Source organism: Oncorhynchus gorbuscha, linkage group LG11 (genome assembly GCF_021184085.1).
Source record: "Oncorhynchus gorbuscha isolate QuinsamMale2020 ecotype Even-year linkage group LG11, OgorEven_v1.0, whole genome shotgun sequence".
In the NCBI taxonomy this organism is placed as follows: Eukaryota; Metazoa; Chordata; class Actinopteri; order Salmoniformes; family Salmonidae; genus Oncorhynchus; species Oncorhynchus gorbuscha.
The window spans coordinates 63,037,775-63,062,168 of record NC_060183.1 but is presented as its reverse complement, the minus strand read 5'-3'; the positions used below and the strand labels follow the sequence as shown (position 1 = coordinate 63,062,168).

Sequence of the window (24,394 nt, the reverse complement as noted above, 5' to 3'; positions counted from 1 at the left end):
GCATGCTCCATTCAAAAAAATGCAGAACTAAGAACAGATATAGCCCTTGGTTCACTCCAGACCTGACTGCCCTCGACCAGCACAAAAACATCCTGTGGCGGACTGCAATAGCATCGAATAGTCCCCGCAATATGCAACTGTTCAGGGAAGTCAGGAACCAATACACGCAGTCAGTCAGGAAAGCTAAGGCCAGCTTCTTCAGGCAGAAGTTTGCATCCTGTAGCTCCAACTCCAAAAAGTTCTGGGACACTGTGAAGTCCATGGAGAATAAGAGCACCTTCTCCCAGCTGCCCACTGCACTGAGGCTAGGTAACACGGTCACCACCGATAAACCCATGATTATCGAAAACTTCAACAAACTTCAACAAGCATTTCTCAACGGCTGGTCATGCCTTCAACCTGGCTACTCCAACCCCCCCGCAGCTACTCGCCCAAGCCTCTCCAGGTTCTCCTTTACCCAAATCCAGATAGCAGATGTTCTGAAAGAGCTGCAAAACCTGAACCCATACAAATCAGCTGGGCTTGACAATCTGGGCCCTGTATTTCTGAAACTATCCGCCGCCATTGTCGCAACCCCTATTACCAGCCTGTTCAACCTCTCTTTCATATCGTCTGAGATCCCCAAGGATTGGAAAGCTGCCGCAGTCATCCCCCTCTTCAAAGGGGGAGACACCCTGGACCCAAACTGTTACAGACCTATATCCATCCTGCCCTGCCTATCTAAGGTCTTCAAAAGCCAAGTCAACAAACAGGTCACTGACCATCTCGAATCCCACTGTACCTTCTCCGCTGTGCAATCTGGTTTCCGAGCCGGTCACGGGTGCACCTCAGCCGCGCTCAAGGTACTAAACGGCATCACCGCCATCGATAAAAGACAGTACTGTGCAGCCATCTTCATCGACCTTGCCAAGGCTTTCGACTCTGTCAATCATCATATTCTTATCGGCAGACTCAGTCGGTTTTTCGGATGACTGCCTTGCCTGGTTCACCAATTACTTTGCAGACAGAGTTCAGTGTGTCAAATCGGAGGGCATGCTGTCCGGTCCTCTGGCAGTCTCTACGGAGGTGCCGCAGGGTTCAATTCTCGGGCCGACTCTTTTCTCTATATATATCAATGATGTTGCTCTTGCTGCGGGCGATTCCCTGATCCACCTCTACGCAGACGACACCATTCTATATACTTCCGGCCCGTCCTTGGACACTGTGCTATCTAGCCTCCAAACGAGCTTCAATGCCATACAACACTCCTTCCGTGGCCTCCAACTGCTCTTAAACGCTAGTAAAACCAAATGCATGCTTTTCAACCGTTTGCTGCCTGCACCCGCACGCCTGACCAGCATCACCACCCTGGATGGTTCCGACCTTGAATATGTGGACATCTATAAGTACCTAGGTGTCTGGCTAGACTGTAAACTCTCCTTCCAGACTCATATCAAACATCTTCAATCGAAAATCAAATCAAGAGTCGGCTTTCTATTCCGCAACAAAGCCTCCTTCACTCACGCCGCCAAACTTACCCTAGTAAAACTGACTATCCTACCGATCCTCGACTTCGGCGATGAATCTACAAAATTGCTTCCAACACTCTACTCAGCAAACTGGATGCAGTTTATCACAGTGCCATCCGTTTTGTCACTAAAGCACCTTATACCACCCACCACTGCAACTTGTATGCTCTAGTCGGCTAGCCCTCGCTACATATTTGTCGCCAGACCCACTGGCTCCAGGTCATCTACAAGTCCATGCTAGGTAAAGCTCCGCCTTACCTCAGTTCACTGGTCACGATGGCAACACCCATCCGTAGCACGCACTCCAGCAGGTGTATCTCACTGATCATCCCTAAAGCAAACACCTCATTTGGCCGCCTTTCGTTCCAGTTCTCTGCTGCCTGTGACTAGAACGAACTGAAAAAAAATGGAAAAAAAATCACTGAAGTTGGACTTTTATCTCCCTCACAAACTTCAAACATCTGCTATCTGAGCAGCTAACCGATCGCTGCAGCTGTACATAGTCTATTGGTAAATAGCCCACCCATTTTTACCTACCTCATCCCCATACTGTTTTTATTTATTTACTTTTCTGCTCTTTTGCACACCAATATCTCTACCTGTACATGACCATCTGATCATTTATCACTCCAGTGTTAATCTGCAAAATTGTAATTATTCGCCTACCTCATGCCTTTTGCACACAATGTATATAGACTCTTTCTACTGTGTTATTGACTTGTTAATTGTTTACTCCATGTGTAACTCCGTTGTCTGTTCACGCTGCTATGCTTTATCTTGGCCAGGTCGCAGTTGCAAATGAGAACTTGTTCAACTAGCCTACCTGGTTAAATAAAGGTGAAATAAAAAATAAAAATCTGTCTTCTCAGTTATGTGAAATCCATATATTAAGGCCTAATGAATGTATTTCAATTGACGGATTTCCTCATATGAACTCAGTCAAATGTTTGTTGGATGTTGAGTTTATATTTTTGTTCTTCACTTTCGTTTTGAGTAGACTTCGGCATTAGCCAGAACGGGGCACCCGACTCACGTTCGGGAGGCAGACCGTTTCCAAAACGAATGCAATCACTTTAACTGGTGTAAACCGCCTACCAGGTGCCCGGGACTGTCCCAGTCTTTTTTTCCTTTCTATGTCCTTCCAGTCCGTCCCCGGTATCTGTTTATTAAAGATTACCAACCATGAGTCAATCACAAGGACGTCTAGAATTTTAGTTGAAGGATCAACGTAGTGCCACAATCCATGACAAGCTGGTCAACCACTTTTCAGTACTCCAGATCCTTTAGTTTCTACCGACCTCTGCTTGGCACCAACTAGTAGTGCAGCTTTTAACACCATATCAGAAAGTACCAACGCGAAAAAAGGAGGTAGAGTTTGCCTTCTGAATTTTATTTTGTGTTAATACAATAAATATACAAAACTTAAACTACTCAACATGCGACTAAAAAGGAGAGGAGAGTTTCTGTACAGTACAATGAAATTCAGGATACCAGCCGACAAGTTGTCAAACTTTACAAAATCTACAAACACCCCTTAAAGTTTGCTTAATTTTTTAAATAACTTCAATTTATTTCATTGTCAGAGTTGAGCAAGACAAATTTCATATTCATTCTCAGTACTTTACTATATACTTGATACATCGATTAAAAAGCACAAGTTAAAGCCACAGTCCATCTCAAAACACAAACATCGCTTAGTTTCACCTACTGACTTTCTCACATTTCCCCGTTGATGCATTTATTGTTTTCAAGCCAACACATATTTAACAGGAACATTCAGGTGCCATTCGTTCAGATTTTCAAAAGATGTAGAATAACTTAAAGTAGCTCAACACACACACATTCACTCATACTCAAGACCACAGAGAGATGAATGACTATTACACTATTAAGGAAAGTATAAAAAGGAAGATGCCAGCCTGTCTCTGCCCACAGTGTTCAACTGAACAACCAGTTATCCTTGTTAAGAGTTCACTTTGACTGACACCCCACAACACACACGTCAATGATATTACAGCACACATGGACACGCACACACCCCTCAAACATCCCCAACCTCTCTTCATGTCACATTCAAAGGCTGAAAGTCACAGGTAGGTTCAGTTATAAACACTCAAAACGAGACAAGTTAATAAATTGAATGGTATCAGAACTTATTCAGTACTTTCTATCTAGCATGATGAATACAATCAAACTGAGGGGAAGACACAGAACAGACAAACCAATAAACAAGCCTCTGGGAATAGAATAATCTCTCCTTTCACTCAACCATGAAGATACAATAATGAATACTCAGGCGATCAGCATCTACACAGCACAGACCAATGATATAACTGGGATATAAACAATGATATCTCCTGTTCTGAAGAGGTGTTTGGAGAAAGAGGGACTACTGGAGTGATTCACTTTAATGCACAGCATCAACTTCAAACAGACAGAATCCTCCTTTTCATCAGTTCACCCACTCACTGAGTGTAACCATGGACTTCTATAGACACAGATGCCTAGACCAGAGTAGTGTCCAGCTGATCTGCAAGCTTTGTCATGCACGTAGAGTACATCTTAATATAATCCTGAATAGTACCAACTGTAACTGAGGTATGTCTCCACCAGAAAACCAAGGCTGGAGACGAGCTAGCTCTCTCACACGCTGGAGTCATTTGTTAGCATATAGTTTAGCTAGCATACACGTGTCTGTGCAGGTCTCAAGGCCTAGAATCCAGCTGTTGGGTGGATGTGTCTGTGTGTGAAGGAGTGTCTACATGAAGTGCAACTTTACCACTAAAGCAAGGGACAAGGCTGGAGGATAGAGGCTATGACATTTAGGTTCATGTCATCTGGTTCTTTGTTTATAAGGTATTTTGATCAAATGTTATCAAAGGCAAGACTACAAGGCTGTGAGAAAAGCACGGTTATGAAAAGGATAAGACAGTAGAAGACAGAATCCTGATTTCTGAGACTCGTGCCTGTTAAATTGGACAGATGCAACCACAGGTGTCAGAGCTAACCGCTCTCTTTTAATCATAACGTCAACTGAACAATAACATGTCGCGTGACTGCCAGAGTGTATGAACTGTACAGACATAATAGTACCCTTCCTTCCTGATTTAGAGTTCTGATCAGTTTACACTCGCTTCTTGAGATTAAACTATTTAGATGTGATCATTCCGAGGTATTAAACAATGTTGTGGAATGCACAGCATTCATCATCAACACTAGCCAGTATCACCACCAGAGGACACACCTCACTGACTAGTGACCATCTCAGCCTGACCGGCTCAGGGTTCAAAAGAAGTAAACAAGTGTTGATTTTATTCAGTGTTACATTTTAACAGTACTTGGCTAAATCCAGTTAATAAAACAGTCGTGGAAGTGAATGGATAGCTACAGCTAAGAGAGTCTTGGTGCAGTGAATTGACTTGGTACAATGCTTTAGAGAATGAGAGAAATATAGTATATAGGCCTCAGCATCAACATATGGAGAGACACTAATATTCATATACACACGCATACAGACAGCTGTACACCCATACATACACACAGCTGCACAATCATACACTCAAAAGGAAAGTTTCCAACACTTAGTGACATGACTAAAGGGTACGGGGTAAGACAGACACGGGACAGGAGTGCATTAATAAAGTCACTGGGGTGGGCGGAGTTACAGCCCTCAGGGCATGTGAGAGGCGGGGCTTGGTGGAAGCTGGGTGTCACCATGTGAGCAGAATGAGAAGGAGAGGGATCAGACGGGGATGTCATAAAGCTCAAAGACTATAGGAAGTACATCTGCACTGGGAGACAAATTGAACTGAATGAAACGATTCAAATGAGCCTCTCATTTCTACTTCCTGCTTTCATCTACTATGACATCATAGGTCTCATCCTTCTAGGTGTCATGCTAGTCATGTCAGTAGAGCTAGGTTAGGAGGGCAGGGAAACTCCAGCTCGCTCTGGAGCTTGGATTGAACAGATAGAAGAAAGAGGGCGTGCTCTAGGGGTGTCTGTGGACCAATCAGATCTGTTGCTTGAATGCTCCGCTGGCAGCGTTGGAGGCTGCAGTAGCGGCGGCTGTCTGGACCGTCTTGTTGGCCATGACGCCCGTGGCGAACTCTGCCTGGGCCTTCTCAAAGCTGGCCCCTGTGGTGCGATACATACCATGTACCTGAAGAAATTAGGGAGGGGGGGGGTAGAGAGATGAGAGGGAAGGAAGATAAGAGGAAAGGAGGGAGAAAGGAGACAGCAGTGAGAAGAGGTAATTATATACTTGAGCATGTCTATAAATACCCCATGTTCATCATCTCAGAGACCGTGTGGGTGTTCTGGTTCCATTAAGTCTCATCGTCTCTAACACAGTGAAAGGCTGAGTCTCATTCATACCTTTATGAATATAATGAAGAATTGTGTGTGGGGTACCTTTTTGAACATGATGAGGGACATGGTAGCAAGGGCAGTGAATAGAGCAGCGATGAGGATCATGATGATGCCAACAGGGACGCTCTTATTCAGACCAGTCAGAGCTGAAATCCACCCACTGAAGGAAAAAGGACAACCATAGACAAGATTAAAGGGTGAGTAACATGTAACCTTTATTACTTGTATTTCTATGTGCAATCCAAGTTCATTATGTTGCACCCTCTATTCTCAGAGAACATTGTGACCGTGTCACTTTCTGTCAATATCTGTGATCGCTTCCTGTCCTTACCTGGCACCCCAGCCGGAGATGCCGATGGACTGCATCACATGAACACCAAACTGACAGATGTAGACGAAAAAGAAGACGAAGAAACGGAAAGAGCTGTCACTCCTGGAGAGAGAGGTGGAGAAAGTTTCCTGTTTAATGTTGACAAAGACGTCTGCGTGTGCGTGTGTGCGCGTGTGTAATTGTGTATGTAGCGACCTGAAGGCTCCGTAGAGGGGTCTATACCAGCAGACGAAGGAGCAGGGAGTGAAGATCATGAACCAGAGCATGGACAGGCCGAAGTCCACTCCTCTGGACGCATCCACACAGAACCAGGCCAAACAGCCAAACATGTTGGCAAACAGTGTCCCCGTGTGGACTGGAGCAGAACCAAACACATTATATCATTGGTTAGTTTACATTTCTATCTGCAGGGTATTTAATGTTAAGTATAGAGATGATATAAATCTTTGATGTGCAGAAAAAGGTGTAGAAATCAACTCTAAAACATTACATTTCTATCTGAAAGACTTTGATTGAGGTCCTCAAGCTACCTCACTTTCCTGCCAAGTCATGCAAATGAAGAACAGGATGTGAGGAACAGGAGGAGGATTAGGAAAGATGGCTACTAAATAATTTAACACTGAGGAGCCTGGTGGTGCCGTGCCAAGTGGAACGTGAACCAGCACACAGTGTACACACACAAGAAATGGATAATAAGATGATAGTTGGAGCTGTTTTGTTGGATTTCAGAGGAGCCTTCAATGTTATTGATCATAATTTGTTATTGAAAAATCTCACTTGTTATGGCTTTACATCACCTGCCACCACATGGATGGAGAGTTACTTATACAATAGAACTCAGAGTATTCTTCAATGGAAGCTTCTCTAACATCAGATACAGTGGGGCAAAAAAGTATTTAGTCAGCCACCAATTGTGCAAGTTATCCAACTTAGAAAGATGAGGCCTGTAATTTTCATCATAGGTACTCTTCAACTATGACAGACAAAATGAGGGAAAAAATCCAGAAAATCACATTGCAGGATTTTTTATGAATTTATTTGCAAATTATGGTGGAAAATAAGTATCTCAATACTTTGTTATATACCCTTTGTTGGCAATGACAGAGATCAAACGTTTTCTGTAAGTATTTACAAGGTTTTCACACACTGTTGCTGGTATTTTGGCCCATTCCTCCATGCAGATCTCCTCTAGAGCAGTGATGTTTTGGGGCTGTTGCTGGGCAACACGGACTTTCAACTCCCTCCAAAGATTTTCTATGGGGTTGAGATCTGGAGACTGGCTAGACCACTCCAGGACCTTGAAATGCTTCTTACGAAGCCACTCCTTCGTTGCCCGGGCGGTGTGTTTGCGATCATTGTCATGCTGAAAGACCCGTGTTTGCGATCATTGTCATGCTGAAAAACCCAGTCACGTTTCATCCTCAATGCCCTTGCTGATGGAAGGAGGTTTTCACTCAATCTCACGATACATGGCCCCATTAATTATTTCCTTTACACGGATCAGTCGTCCTGGTCCCTTTGCAGAAAAACAGCCCCAAAGATGGATGTTTCCACCTCCATGCTTCACAGTAGGTATGGTGTTCTTTGGATGCAACTCAGCATTTTTTGTCCCCCAAACACAACGAGTTGAGTTTTTACTAAAAAGTTATATTTTGGTTTCATCTGACCATATGACATTCTCCCAATCTTCTTCTGGATCATTCAAATGCTCTCTAGCAAACTTCAGACGGGCCTGGACATGTCAGGGGGACACGTCTGGCACTGCAGGATTTGAGTCCCTGGCGGCATAGTGTGTTACTGATGGTAGGCTTTGTTACCTTGGTCCCAGCTCTCTGCAGGTCATTTACTAGGTCCCCCCATGTGGTTCTGGGATTTTTGCTCACCGTTCTTGTAATCATTTTGACCCCACGGGGTGAGATCTTGCGTGGAGCCCCAGATCGAGGGAGATGATCAGTGGTCTTGTATGTCTTCCATTTCCTAATAATTGCTCCCACAGTTTATTTCTTCAAACCAAGCTGCTTACCTATTGCAGATTCAGTCTTCCCAGCCTGGTGCAGGTCTACAATTGTATTTCTGGTGTCCTTTGACAGCTCTTTGGTCTTGGCCATAGTGGAGTTTGGAGTGTGACTGTTTGAGGTTGTGGACAGGTGTCTTTTATGCTGATAACAAGTTCAAACAGGTCCCATTAATACAGGTAACTAGTGGAGGACAGAGGATCCTCTTAAAGAAGAAGTTACAGGTCTGTGAGAGCCAGAAATCTTGCTTGTTTGTAGGTGACCAAATACTTATTTTCCACCATAATTTGCAAATAAATTAAAAATCCTACAATGTGATTTTCTGAAATGTTTTCCCTCATTTTGTCCGTCATAGTTGAAGTGTACCTATGATGAAAATTACAGGCCTCTCTTTTTAAGTGGGAGAACTTGCACAATTGGTGGCTGACTAAATACTTTCTTGTCCCACTGTATGTACAGTGTGGTATCCCTTTGGGCAGTTTCCTTGGTCCGTTACTCTTCTACTATTTTTACACTCGTCTTACAAGAAGCTAAAAGAACTAACACTGTTTGAATACTCATACTACCCACACTAACCGTACCATTTGTGACGTGAATTGAGTATATAGTGAGCTTATTGGTCATAGTATGGATATAATTAGTATGCCACTTATACATCAAAGGGTTGCAAATGGTCTACTTTCCAGGAAATTTCTGGGAATTTTCCATGGAAAGTTAAGCCCTGCAGTTTTGCTTACATTCATCAAAAAAGTTAGCTTATAACAGTGAACATTTTCTATGGGATACACAAGGCAATTCTAGGTCTCGTGGCATATTTTGGTTAAACTATCAACGGAATTGCAACCCTCTGCATCCACAGTGCATTCTTCCATCACATGTACAGCTGATGCTCAAGATCTTTCACACTAATGATATGCTACGGAGCCCACACTACTACACTGTCTGAGCCAAGGACGACATGCTTTCTGGTAAGTTTTGATGACAATACTAGGTGGGGTAAATATATTTTATATGACATACATCATTTTTTGTTAACTAGTAAAAAAAACTTCACAGATAACTAACATCAACAACATGCATGACAGTCTCATGGTTGAGGACAAAATTACTTATCTTCTAGTCTTAAGACATTTGTGTTTAAAAATGCCTAACCACTTGTATAATCTATTTGTATACACTTCAAAACAGATACACAGTACATACCCGACACACCAATATGAGTTTCTTCATGGTACTCAAACCCAAAACAGATTCAATGCACTGCTCAGTTATGTATAGAGCCAGATGTTCCTCAGGCAAAACGAACTGCAAAAATCTTTGAAGCTGGAGACTTATCTCCCTCACTAGCTTTAAGCACCAGCTGTCATAACAACTCACAGATCACTGCACCTGTACATAGCTCATCTGTAAATATCCCATCCAATCTACCTCATCCCCATACTGTATTTATTTATCTTGCTCCTTTGCACCCCAGTATCTCAACTTGCACATTCATCATTTGCACATCCTACCATTCCTATATTGTAACTACTTTTCCACCATGGCCTATTTATTGCCTTACCTCGCTTATCCTACCTCATTTGCACAAGCTGTATATAGATTTTCCTACTGTATTATTGATTGTACGTTTGTTTATTCCATGTGTAACTCTGTGTTGTTTGTGTCGAACTGCTTTGCTTTATCTTTACCAGGTCACAGTTGCAAATGAGAACTTGTTCTCAACTAGCCTACCTGGTAAAATAAAGGTGAATAAAGACGCTGTGATACAATGTTTTTAAAGCTAAATTTGCTTTTTATTTATTTTGAAAAAAAGTTTAGCTTTAAAAACATATTTTATCACAGCGCCTCTTTCTAAAGCTCTCATTTAACTGTACTGTACTTTGTCATGTATTTGTACGTTTTATGTGGACCCCAGGAAGAGTAGCTGCTGCATGTGCAGGAGCTAATGGGGATCTTAATAAACTAAACAGTGTTCACACACACACATGGCGTGCACACACACAGTCAATTAAATAATTCACAATGAGCAGAACTCTACCTTGGGGCTATAATAATGGCATGACTCTGGGCATTGTATAGAGTCTGGTGTGTTGTAGTCTACAGTCACATTGGCATGGACAGTCATAACTATAGCGGCAGGATTCTGAACCATACTGAGGAATCTAACACTTCTATAATGCTCTCTGGTGAGACGGGGAAAAACACATAAGGTGTGGGGAAAGAGAGGAGAAGGTGAGAGAGAGAGATGCAGGAAGGGAGATACTGTAGGAGAGAGGTAGGAGGAGTGCCCAAGACAGGTTGGAACTCCCAAAGCCTCCCCCAGTCACCTGACCCGGTCACATGACTAGCTGCATCATATGGTAGTGGAATTCCACCCTGTACTATTGGCTCATATTGAATACATGCTGCATTTACGTGTTCCTTTGTGCCACTTCTCAATGGCCTTTTCAGCTCTAAGATATGCTGTCAGACAAGACAGCTGGGAGATTTGGAGAATAGTATTTTTTTAAGCTTGCAACAAAACTCAGGCAAAAGTTCAGGCATATTGAAAGTACAATTCTAAAAAGTGTACATTTGCCATAGAAGAGTCTGACTTGACAAGGGAGCAGAGCAGTTAACATATGAGGTCACACTTATCCAGATGTACTACATGATCTTGGGTAGAGACTGGAGCTAGGTTTATGTGGTTGAGGTTTAGGGAACATAGATACAGTCACTCACACATCCAGATGTAGTACATGATCTTGACAGTCTTCTGGAAATCTACAGGGATGTCCACTGTGATGTCATGGTAGAAACAGGGACCCACAGGGAACTTCTCTGGGAGAGGAGGCCAGTTGTTTTTCCTACCTGAACCAGGAGAGAGGAGAAACATGCTTGAATGATGTTGCTAAGATCTTGTTTGAACTTTTAGGTCTGACAAAGCTTAACAATGTTTTAATGTGGAAACATTGAATGTTGTATGAAGGTTGGTGCCAACCTCCTGATGCGTTGAGGGACTGCATCTCTCTCTCCCGGCGGTCTAGCTCTGCTGCCTTCCTCTCCAGCTCCTCCTGTCTCCTCAGCAGCTCTGCTGAAGCCCGCACTTGCTCCTACACACACAGCACACAGTCAAACAGGGGGCACTGACACTACAGTACACAGAGATGTTGCGGACGTTATGCAGACTGAGGCTCCATATGGCTGACAAGTCTGAGTTGATCTCTGACAGTTAACTTCAAGTCAACTTGAAATTGAGGCAGCTGACCTTGTTTTGTAATGTACAGTTGAAGTCGGAAGTGTACATACACTTAGGTTGGAGTCATTAAAACCCATTTTTCAACCACTCCACACATTCCTTGTTAACGAACTATAGTTCTGGCAAGTCGGTTAGGACATCTACTTTGTGCATGACAAGTCATTTTTAAAACAATTGTTTAAAGACAGATTATTTCACTGTATCACAATTCCAGCAGGTCAGAAGTTTACATACACTAAGTTGACTGACTTTAAACAGCTTGGAAAATTCCATAAAATAATGTGATGACTTTAGAAGGCCAAACAGTGCAAATTGACATCACTTGAGTCAAGGAGGTGTACCTGTGGATGTATTTCAAGGCCAACCTTCAAGCTCAGTGCCTCTTTAATTGACATCATGGGGAAATCAAAAGAAATCAGCCAAAAAAAGATTGTAGACCTCCACAAGTCTGGATCATCCTTGGGAGCAATTTCCAAACGCCTGAAAGTACCACGTTCATCTGTACAAACAACAGTATGCAAGTATAAACACCATGGGGACCACACAGCTTTCATACTGCTCAGGAAGGAGACGCGTTCTGTCTCCTAGAGACGAACGTGCTTTGGTGCGAAAAGTGAAAATCAATCCCAGAACAACAGCAAAGTACCTTGTGAAGATGCTGGATGAAACAGGTACAAAAGTATCTATATCCACAGTAAAACGAGTCCTCTATCAACATAACCTGAAAGGCTGCTCAGCAAGGAAGAAGCCACTGCTCCAAAACCGCCATAAAAAAAGCCAGACTACGATTTGCGACTGCACATGGGGACAAAGATTGTACTTTTTGGAGAAATGTCCTCTGGTCTGAGGAAACAAAAATAGAACTGTTTGGCCATAATGACCAATGTTTGTAGGAAAAAGGGGGAGGCTTGCAAGCTGAAGAACCCCGTGCTTCACGGTTGGAATGGTGGTGGCAGCATCATGTTGTGGGGGTGCTTTGCTGCAGGAGAGACTGTTGCACTTCAAAAAAATAGATGGCATCATGAAGGGGGGGGAATTATGTGGATATATTGAAGCAACATCTCAAGACATCAGGAAGTTAAAAGTTTGGTCGCAAATGGGTCTTCCAAATGGACAATGACCCCAAGCATACTTCCAAAGTTGTGGCAAAATGGCTTAAGGACAACAAAGTCAAGGTATTGGAGTGGCCATCAAAAAGCCCTGACCTCAATCCTATAGAACATTTGTGGGTAGAACTGAAAAAAACATGTGCGAGCAAGGAGGCCTACAAATCTGACTCAGTTACACCATCTCTGTCAGGAGTAATGGGCCAAAATTCAGCCAACTTATTGTGGGAAGCTTGTGGAAGGCTACCTGAAACGTTTGACCCAAGTTAAACAATTTAAAAGGCAATGCTACTAAATTGAGTGTATGTAAACTTCTGACCCAGTGGGAATGTGATGAAAGAAATAAAAGCTGAAATAAATTATTCTCTACTATTATTCTGACATTTCACATTCTTAAAATAAAGTGGTGATCCCAACTGACCTAAAACAGGGAATCTTTACTAGGATTAAATGTCAGGAATTGTGAAAAACGGAGTTGAAATGTACTTGGCTAAGATGTATGTAAACTTCCGACTTCAACTGTATCTGTGTGTGTGTGTGTTTGGCAGAGACTAGTGTCAGCACAGTCCCAGTCGTCAGCTCCAACAGCTCTCTCCATGCAAGACAGAATAATTAACGCTCTGCTTCTTACTTTACAAAATGCTAATTGCCTCGCTAACGTGTGTGCCTCATCTGTACCTTTGCTACAGCTGCAGGTGAAGCAATATCTGCATTTGACATCATTAGCCATCGCTAGTCACTAGCCATCTACTGAAAAAGAATGCTGAACAATGCATATTTAAAGTACAAAGGATTTGTATTTAAACAGTGAAGAGGAAGGATACTAGTCACATGCCTTACTGCCAACTTCCTGGTGCGGCATTCTGAAACTCTCTGTGTGTATGATCAAGGACAAAACCGTGTCAGTAGAGGTATACAAAGTTCCTAAAACTTTAGATTAAGGCGTTTTCTTTTTCCTGTGTTATCTGTCTGCTTGTCTCTCTATCACACTCTCTTTTTGCAAACACTAAGTTACACATTTCCCTCAGGAGGCAAGGTGGCAAAGAACACTCCACATGCTGAGGGAGAGCCTGCTGCCTCCTAGCCAGGAGCTGTCACACCCACCCCAGGGGGGGGCATGCATGGTGTTTATATGGAAATACATTCCATTGCGAAAAGGTGCAGCCGTAGAGCTCTCCTCTCTTTTCTTCAGAGGGGTGGAATTGCATGGTGTAAAAGGGCAGAAGAGGTTGTGAGGTGTGTGTGGGGGAGCCGGGGCTACCTGTGTCTGTTGAGGCTGCGAGTATGCAGGCGGTTCTTCCGTAGGCTTCATGATGGCTGGCTGTGTGTTGGTGGTGGGGGCAGGTACTTTGGGTGCAGTGCCAGGAGGGACCTGGGAGAAAATAGAATCATCACACACTGGTTTAGTGTCAACCCACACCCCATCCTCCATGTAGTACACTACTTCTGACAAGAACCCCATGTAGCTCAGCTCAAAACAAGGTAGTGTATTAGTGGTCCTCTATTGGTAGAACATGGTGCTTGCAACCCTAGGATAGTGAGTTCAATTCCCGGGACCACTTAAAATGTATGCACATATGACTGCTAAATGTCATATATCACTAACGAGGGAATAGGGTGTTAGCTGAGAAGCAGACATTCAGGAATCAGAATCTTCAATCACTCCTCCTGGAAGGTAACTCTGAATATAATACCATAATGAACACTAATCATCTGTAGTCACCATCAGTACCATATCAGCTCTTCTATTTATCTCAATGGTGTCGCTATCTCACATCCAACAGCCCACCTCTCCTCAACACGTCTAACAGTGTGCAGTGTACTGTGCAGTTCTCACCGGCTTGGCATCAGTGAAGGGGTTGTACTCTTCCAACCCCGGAGGAGCATTTTGTGTTACTTGTGTCACTGACGGATCCTGAGAGGAAAGGAAAAGAGAGAACAAAGTCCGTGTCCATACAGTATATCACCAGAAGCCGTGAGGCAGTCAACAGACTGCACTCCCATGTAGTAAATCAGGCCTTAATAACAGGCTCTCAAATTGCCTCGCCTATATCTGCTGCATTACCATGGTGATGAATGAACGCTAAAGCCACTCGTGTGACGTGAACGGATCATCTGCAGTGGATGGCAGACTAGCCTAAGCTTACTTCAACCCAATCTATGATGTCTGCTTACAAATCAAGAGCACCACCAGCCTCATCTACCTAACCTGGCCTCAGCTTTTCAAAAGAACAAACAGAACATACTTTTCATCTGAAGAAGAGAATTCCTCCACAATTACAAGGCTGCAGACAGACCGACCCCAACAGCAGGCTACCCTTCACTGTCAACCCAGGGCTATAATACAAAACTGGCAAAGACAGGATGATTCCAATCATTTTCCCCACCACAGACAGCTATAAATATGTCAGAGCCCACTAGTTAGAGAAGAGAACGCCTTCCTCTGCTAAGAAAAAAAGACTGGGTACTGCTGCTGGCATGCTGTGCAGTGTAGACAGATACAGTCTAGGCTAATCATTATATTTCATTAACCTTTATTTTAGGCTATGCAGATTCCATGTTGGTATCAGTCGGTTAAAATCTCAGTTTCATTGGCCTACTTTGTTCTCCAGTCTCCTTGTAAATCCAGCAGGCAACAGCTAGGCTATTTGCCAAGTGCTAAAAGTAGGCCTATAGGTGCAACTCCCAGGACTGATGCATTGTTTAACTACTGTGTGTCCACTGTGTCTACAGGTGTGTGCTGCGGTCAGCTCTGAAACAGAGAATAAGGTATGCTTTGGTGTAGTCTATATCATCACTGTGTGTGTGTGTGCATGGTGTAGGGTGCATTTCAGGTAGCCAGCTTACAATGACAAGATGTTTCACTCATACAGCATAAATTCAGATGAGACTCAGGTTCAGTGCAGTCCAAGATAGCAGTTTATACTGGATTTATTGGCTACAGACTGGTGCAGTAGAGTATAGCCAGTTACAGCCAGTACAGTCCAGTATCACCCAGTCCAACCCTCCTCCTCTGTTCTGACTGAGTCTCATGTCTGTGTTTAACAGAAGCAGGCTGCTCCTTGTCCCGAGGACAGGTCAGTCATCAATATTTCAGGGTATATAGTGATGAATCTGTAATACGGTCCTGACGCACAGCCACAAACAGCACATGGAACTTCAAAACTACAAGATAAGCTACTGCTTTTGTTAGCCTACAGTACAACAGATTCAACAGGTTGGACCGATCTAGGTTATGTGAAACACAAAAAACATCTCAGTTAATATTAGAAATGAGGGGCCGTTAACATAGCTCCACGAGCAGGTGAAGTATTCCTCTCCTTCTGAGAGCATCTCACAGAGAAAGCAGCCGTACAGGCAGCCACTACTGCCACAGCAACAATGACGCTGACGTGCACAATGTAAACACACAAACACGTGTGTGTGTGTGTGTGTGTGTGTTAGATAGGGATAACTTGTAGCCTCCCTACATCAATCTCATAGAGACATTGCAACAACGACTTCTTCATCAGCTCTTTGGTAGATGGGTTTTAGGAAGGCAAATTATTTGATAAGAGAAACTACCATGAAAGAGCAGGAAGCAAGTCAGGGGAAAGCAGCCAAAAATACCCGAAGCACCAGCTGTCACCATGACAGCACCATATGATTTCATGAACTATTGAAGAGAGCCCGGAGTTGCAGGGAATTCATCACAAAGCTACTGGCTTCAAGGCTTAAACAGGCTGAAATGGGGAGTCAATGAAAAGTGGCTATGAAAGTAAACTGACATTTACTCCTGAGGTACTGACCTGTTGCACCCTCTACAACCACTGGTTATTATTTGACCCTGCTGGTCATCTATGAACAATCTGGCCGTAAATGGTCATGTACTCTTATAAGCTCCACCTGTCACAGCCAGGGTTCCCGGGTGGCGCAGGGTTCTAAGGCACTACATCTCAGGGCTAGAGGCATCCCTACAGACCCCGGTTCGATTCCAGGCTGTATCACAACCGGCCGGGATTGAGAGTCCCATAGGACGGCACACAATTGGCCCAGCGTCAACTAGGTTGTCATTGAAAATAAGAATTTGTTCTTAACTGACTTTCCTAGTTAAAAATAAAGAGGACTAACTACCACCCATAACCTGGTTTCTTCCTAGGGTCCTGGCTTTCTAGGGAGTTTTTTCCGAGCCACCGTGCTTCTACATCTGCATTGCTTCCTGTTTGGGGTTTTAGACTGAGTTTCTGTATAGCACTGTGACATCTGCTGATGTAAAAAGGGCTTTATAAATACATTTGATTGATTGATTGATTGAACTAACAATGCCATTACAGACAGTAGTCTTAGAAATCCTGTGTTCTGTTAGGTTAGCCTAGGCCTAATTCTGGGGTGCACAGATTTGGTCATTGAGGACAGCAGTCCCTGCTGCTTCACATCCATGCCTTTTAAATCACTAAGAAACTAGGTGTGTGCTGTACACTCTGTGCAATATGTGATTTATTGATCCATGACAGGGAGGAGCCAAACAGGACAGCGGCCCACTAGGACTGGGGTAAGGCAGGCACTCATGTCCCAATTCAAGTGACAAATGTGAGCACTTCAGATGGAATCACGACAGCCTTCCAGCTCTGAAATCTGACCAATCCTGGATGTCCACACACACACACACACACACACTACTAGTCAAAAGTTGACACACCTACTCATTCAAGGGTTTCTCTTTATTTTGTACAAATTTCTACATTGTAGAATAATAGTGAAGAAAACTATACAAATAGAAAACTGAAATAACACATATGGAATCATGTAGTAACCCCCAAAAAAGTGTTAAACAAATCAAAATATATTAAAGATTCTTCAAAGTAGCCACCCTTTGCCTTGATGACAGCTTTGCACACTTTTGGCATTCTTTCAAACAGCTTCATGAGGAATGCTTTTCCAACAGTCTTGAAGGAGTTCCCACATATGCTGAGAACTTGTTGGCTGTTTTCCTTCACTCTGTGGTCCAACTCATCCCAAAACATCTCAATTGGGTTTAGATTGGTTAATTGTGGAGGCCATGTCATCTGATGCAGCACTCCATCACACTCCTTCTTGGTCAATGAGCCCTTACACTGCCTGGAGGTGTGTTATAGGTCATTGTCCTGTTGAAAAAACAAATGATAGTCCCACTAAGCGCAAAACAGATGGGCTGGCGTATCGCTGCAGAATGCAGCAAAAATCTCAAATTTGACCAAAGGACAGATTTCCACCGATCTAATGTTCATTGCTCGTGTTTCTTGGCCCAAGCAAATCTTTTATTATTCTTAATGGGGGCCCTTTAGTGGTTTCTTTGTAGTAATTAGACCATGGAGGCCTGATTCACACAGTCTCCTCTGAACAGTAGATGTTGAGATGTGTCTGTTATTTGAATTCTGAAACATTTGATGGTTTTTGCAACTGAACTTGAAGAAACTTTCAAAGTTCTTGACATTTTCCAGATTGTCAGACCTTCCTGTCTTAAAGTAATGGACTGTTGTTTCTCTTTGCTTATTTGAGCTGTTCTTGTCATCGTATGGACTTGGTCTTTTACCAAATAGAGCTTTCATCTGTATTCCACCTTTACCTTGTTACAACACAACCGATTGGCTCAAACGCATAAAGGAAATAAATTCCACAAATTAACAAGGGACACCTGTTAGTTGTAATGCCTTCCAGGTGACTACCTCATGAAGCTGGTTGAGACAATGCCAAGAATGTGCAAAGCGGTCATCAAGGCAAAGGATGGCTACTTTGAAGAAGCTCAAATATTTGTATTTGTTTAAAACATTTTGGGTTACATGATTCCATGTGTAATTTCATAGTTGATATCTTCACTATTAATCTACAATGTAGTTAAAAAATAAAGAAAAACTAAAAAGAATGAGTAGGTGTGTCCAAACTGGACTGGTACTATATATATATTTTTTTAGGGTCCCATTAGCTGTTGCAATAGCAGCAGCTACTCTTCCTGGGGTCCACAATCTGCAGCAATACGTGAGAGCAGAGAAATGCAGAGGGACTAATCATGTATAGCCCAATAAATAAATGACTGTTTGTGGCACTGTGGTTAGCACACCACTCCACAACTCGTGTTGAGTTACACACATTTCTATACAGCACAGTTAGCTGTGGGAAGTACACCATTCATACCTTCTCTAACAATAAAACCATGCTTACGATCAATTATCAATCTTCCTTACACATAGGCCTAAGCATCAACCTACAGACCAAGCCACATTATTCAAAGAGCAAGAAGGGAACAGAATACCCTTGTAAAACTGACCATCCTACCAATCCTCGACTTTGGCGATGTCATTTACAAAATAGCCTCCAATACCCCACTCAACAAATTGGATGCAGTCTATCACAGTGCAATCCGTTTTGTCACCAAAGCCCCATATACTACCCACCATTGCGACCTGTACGCTCTCGTTGGCTGGCCCTCGCTTCATACTCGTCGCCAAACCCACTGGCTCCATGTCATCTACAAGACCCTGCTAGGTAAAGTCCCCCCTTATCTCAGCTCGCTGGTCACCATAGCATCTCCCACCTGTAGCACTCGCTCCAGCAGGTATATCTCTCTGGTCACCCCCAAAACCAATTCTTTCTTTGGCCGCCTCTCCTTCCAGTTCTCTGCTGCCAGTGACTGGAACGAACTGCAAAAATCTCTGAAACTGGAAACACTTATCTCCCTCACTAGCTTTAAGCACCAACTGTCAGAGCATCTTACAGATTACTGCACCTGCACATAGCCCACCTATAATTTAGCCCAAACAACTACCTCTTTCCCAACTGTATTTTATTTATTTATTTTGCTCCTTTGCACCCCATTATTTTTATGTCTACTTTGCACATTCTTCCATTGCAAAACTACCATTCCAGTGTTTTACTTGCTATATTGTATTTACTTTGCCACCATGGCCTTTTTTGGCTTCACCTCCCTTCTCACCTCATTTGCTCACATTGTATATAGACTTGTTTATACTGTATTATTGACTGTATGTTTGTTTTACTCCATGTGTAACTCTGTGTCGTTGTATCTGTCGAACTGCTTTGCTTTATCTTGGCCAGGTCGCAATTGTAAATGAGAACTTGTTCTCAACTTGCCTACCTGGTTAAATAAAGGTGAAATAAAAAAATAAAAAAATTAAAATGAGGGTAACTGCTGCTCCCAGGATTGACAAAGCAATGATTAAAGGACAAGTGTGTGTGTGTGTGTGTGTGTGTGTGTGTGTGTTGAGAGCTAGCAAGCAACCGTGGCAGTGATTAAACTATAATTTAATTGAAACAGAGAAAGAGGTTTGTGTCTAAAACAAGGAACAACTAGCCTGGGAATTAACTTAACCAAGTTAGGCCTGCATTGCAGAGTTCAGTTTATTTCTCATCAACGGAGTTGAGCGGCGCCTAGTGTGGGCCGACTGCAGGTCGCGACATCACATAAAATTAAGTAATCAAAACTACAGATTTCAGCAACCAAATAGCCCGCAATTACACGGGTAAATGTCCATGTGATGTTGCGAGCTCCAGTCCGCCCACACTAGGCGCCGCTCAACTCCGTTGATATGAAGTTGGCTACATCATCGAGTTGAGTTTGACTTAGCTAGGAAGCAGTCTAGGCAAACAATACAAAGCAGGACCTGTTCACCAAACAAACAGGGTAAAATGTGCTGTGAGGATCAAATATACACAGTTTCTACCTGGTAAGACACTTCTACATTGACAGTCTACAGATCTAAGTAATAGTGTTACGTTCCTCAGTTTCTGTGTTGTGGTTTTGTTTGTATGCATTTCAGGATGGCTTCCCGGATTCCTCTAAGCAGCCGATTGGTCTGCCCCATTGATGATTGGAGCTGACCCCACCCTCTCATCAGAAACAGCTGTCTTCAATTACCAACTCCTTCTCCAGCTATATAAGCCAGTGTTCTGTTGCTCAGAAGGGAGAGATCCTGTGTTGGTTGTTGTTAGGAGAGATTTGATTAGTATGTCCTATGTTGGTTTTTGTTAATTATTTTGTAACGGTCCTGCGGAGGTATGTTTATGTCCAAAGGACTGTTTTGATTATTGAACGTACATAACCCGCAGTATTTACTGTCTATACACACTAGGTAAGACCTCCTTTATTTTGGTTAGCGCACCAGGTGGTGCTAAGTTAGGTAAGTAGTGGGTAGGCAGGTAAGGTAGGAGAGGGGGTAGGTTAAGTAAGTAGTGGGTAGGCAGGTAATGTAGGAGGGGGTAGGTTAGGTAAGTAGTGGGTAGGCAGGTAATGTAGGAGGGGGTAGGTTAGGTAAGTAGTGGGTAGGCAGGTAAGGTAGGAGGGGGTAGGTTAGGTAAGTAGTGGGTAGGCAGGTAAGGTAGGAGGGGGTAGGTTAGGTAAGTAGTGGGTAGGCAGGTAAGGTAGGAGGGGGGTAGGTTAGGTAAGTAGTGGGTAGGCAGGTAAGGTAGGAGGGGGGTAGGTTATGTAAGTAGTGGGTTAGGTAAGTAGTGGGTAGGCAGGTAAGGTAGGTTAGGGAGTGGGAGGGTAGGTTAGGTAAGTAGTGGGTAGGCAGGTAATGTAGGAGAGGGTAGGTTAGGTAAGTAGTGGGTAGGCAGGTAAGGTAGGAGGGGGTAGGTTAGGTAAGTAGTGGGTAGGCAGGTAAGGTAGGAGAGGGTAGGTTAGGTAAGTAGTGGGTAGGCAGGTAAGATAGGAGATGGTAGGTTAGGTAAGTAGTGGGTAGGCAGGTAATGTAGGAGAGGGTAGGTTAGGTAAGTAGTGGGTAGGCAGGTAAGGTAGGAGGGGGCTTTGACATTTACTTTCTTCAGTTCCGTCCAGCCCCTTTCCCCCAAAATTACCATGTGATGGAATAAATTCCATGTAACCGGTATCATTCTCTGCCTTTGCCATCCTTACTCGCACCTACAATCCCATATCCCTTTCACTCCACGGGGAGTTCGAGTTGTAGCAGGGTGTTGTGTTCACTCTTCCTAGAGGCGTACATAACAAATAGGCTACAATTATCATAATGAAAGCAATGCAACATCTCATCTTACAACCACCACAGTAGCAGGTGTCAATGCAGAATTCCTGGAAAGCAAATGTGGTGTGGTCACAGAACTGTTGTATTTTTACATTTTTTAAATTTTCCTAGGCAAGTCAGTTAAGAACAAATTCTTATTTACAATGATGGCCTACCCCGGCCAAACCCGGACGGCGCAGGGCCAGATGTGCGCCGACCTATGGGACTCCCGATTCAGCCTGGATTTGAACCAGGAACTGTAGTGCCTTAGACTGCTGCGACCCTCAGGACATCACAGCAGCACATCAAATGACTGTGGGCATCCATCATGTTGCTTTGACGAAACAACTTAAATTATTGGCTTGAATAGAGTATTCTACCTGTCAATCACAATGTGGTGATTGAATTCCTAGACACCAGTTGAGACAGCGGGCTACCATTAGACCACACACACCTCATGAGAGACTTCCTACCACACAATCTACCACGGTTCACACAGCAGTAATATGGTGCAGTTTGGACAAAGTTGGATTCAGATGTTTATTTGATAGCAAAAGACATTTCACTTTATGTCTGGTAAATACAGTTCCTAGAAATTATACATATGCCCGTTGTCAGGAAACATTTATTTATGTGATGTCAGTTATATTGTGGTATTGCTATTTTCCGTCACCAAACACCAGAACGATGACCAAACTACCTATGTTGTGTCCAAAGCGATCTGAGCCGATAGACACCCTCAAAGACTGGGATTATCATTCCCAGAATCACTGACAACAAAAGGTGCCCCAACAGTGCTCCCATTCACCCACTCTTCAAATCCCCTGGATTATTTATTCCAAATACATCATAGACACACATTTTTGTAGCATGTAGGTTGTGCTCAGACTTCTACTCTGCAGACTTCACATTAGTAAGAATCAGCGTGTGGCCATTGAAGATTAATCTACATTGTGTCAGTTGTGAAAGGGCGTGTTTTGGACATATAAAAGGTATTTTGTTTCCCATAACATAAAAAATGGTCAATGCTACACACAGTCCAATACAAGCAACACGTTGGCCGGTGAAGTCTGTAACACTGCTGTCATGTCCACCATGTCTGTAACACTGCTGTCATGTCCACCATGTCTGTAACACTGCTGTCATGTCCACCATGTCTGTAACACTGCTGTCATGTCCACCATGTCTGTAACACTGCTGTCATGTCCACCATGTCTGTAACACTGCTGTCATGTCCACCATGTCTGTAACACTGCTGTGAGTTGTCCTAAATGAGTTGTCCTAAATGAATAACTCACAAGTGCTTAATGAATCAACATGAGATGAGGCCACATAAGTGTGTGTGTGTGTGTGTGTGTGTGTGTGTGTGTGTGTGTGTGTGTGTGTGTGTGTGTGTGTGTGTGTGTGTGTGTGACCATATACGCTGCCAGTCTAGCAGAGATAAACAGTTCAGGTGAAGACGCACCACAATAGATGGGTGGCAAATCATAAGCAAGTTAACGTTAGCTAGCTAGATGTAGCAGCAAGCATACTGACACTGATAACATCACACATGACAAGAATACCCGACCTAGGCTAATGTTAAACGTTTGCTAGAAAGTATTGCAAGCTAGCTAGCGGACGTTACTGCTGCTATGTTGTCAGTCATGCCAGGAGAAACGACCTGACACTACTATCGTTAGAAAACTAACTAACGTTAGCTTAGTAAGCTAACATGCACTCAACAGAGATGACATAGCTTGCTAGTTATAATAATCAGACTAACCAGTTAGCATAGCCAAATGACAGACCGGTGAGTATTACACCTACCTGAAAAGGATTATTGAATTCAGGGTCCGCGAACGGGTTGTGGTCGAAATCTGACATCGTACTTCGATGATGTCTTCAATTATTAAAAACCAAAGTGGTAGTAAAAAAATAAACAGCTGTACTTCAAAACAACGGCTGCAGCTCGTCTTGTCGCGGATTGCTTTGACCTCCGTTCCACCAGCAAGAATAAGCAAGACCTAGCCAGAATAAAGCCGTGACCTCGGCGATTGTCCTTCAAAATAAAAGTTCCGCAATGAAGATTGTGAAAAATAATACAAATGGTCGAAAATCTTAACATTTTATGAGGAAATGTTAGCAGGCGTATAATGTTGTTTAACAATATAAAAAGGGAATAAAGTGAATCGCCTTTATAGCACAAATAACATTATAGCATTGACAATGTTAACATCATTAAAAGTAATGATTACCAGATAGTTATCACTGTAACAGTAATACAAATAAAAAACATTTGTTATAATGCTACTATTAATACTAATAATAACAATAGTAATAATAATATTATAATTATAATAATCAACTTTGGAAAACACTTTTAAATCCCCAATTAGCCCATTGTTGGTATTGAACAATGTTCAGTGCAGTTTCATATTGGACATACTACACCATTGTACACAATTCCCTTTACATTGTGTCTCAGTAAAAGGGGGTTCCATTCTACTCAGGAAACAAAACAGGGCTCACATTTGGGAACACACACAAACGGCTTCAACAGGAGGAGAGGACAGGATTGGTATTTTTGAAGGCCGATGTTCAGCCCAGCCAATCAAGCAGCTCAGTTTACTAGCTTTTACCTGCTTGTGTACTTGTATCCAACAACGGATCAGTAGAGACGGCTGGATGCGCTTGCATCGCTGGACTTGGAAACTCATGCAGCCTCAATTTTGTGGAAGGTAGGCTAATAAGCAAAGCCACTTACAGTTCTAAATCTAACATTAACATAAGCGATTACAGCATACAAGCAGCCTACATGTGTTGTGGTGACAGTTACTATAATCCATAGGC

The 24,394-nt window shown here is 43.1% G+C and overlaps 1 protein-coding gene across 1 annotated transcript; it reads right to left on the bottom strand.

Moving 5' to 3' along the window:
- Positions 1-2,877: 2,877 nt before the first annotated feature.
- On the bottom strand, positions 2,878-23,547 carry scamp1 (secretory carrier membrane protein 1). The gene is made up of 9 exons (XM_046370433.1): positions 23,372-23,547; positions 14,407-14,484; positions 13,831-13,941; positions 11,206-11,317; positions 10,947-11,075; positions 6,406-6,565; positions 6,211-6,312; positions 5,922-6,039; positions 2,878-5,670 (listed from the first exon to the last, which is right to left on the bottom strand). Exons 1-9 carry the CDS (start codon positions 23,426-23,428, stop codon positions 5,521-5,523), a joined length of 1,017 nt encoding a protein of 338 aa, XP_046226389.1. The 5' UTR covers positions 23,429-23,547; the 3' UTR covers positions 2,878-5,520.
- Positions 23,548-24,394: the final 847 nt, after the last annotated feature.

Excerpts from the sequence above, each read along its gene's own strand:
- scamp1 (XM_046370433.1), bottom strand. The coding sequence starts at position 23,428 with ATGTCAGATTTCGACCACAACCCGTTCGCGGACCCTGAATTCAATAAT. Across the intron at positions 6,566-10,946 it reads CATGTACTACATCTGGATGT|TCCACACGGGGACACTGTTT; the intron begins GTGAGTGACTGT and ends GTTCTGCTCCAG. Across the intron at positions 5,671-5,921 it reads CCCTCATCATGTTCAAAAAG|GTACATGGTATGTATCGCAC; the intron begins GTACCCCACACA and ends TAATTTCTTCAG.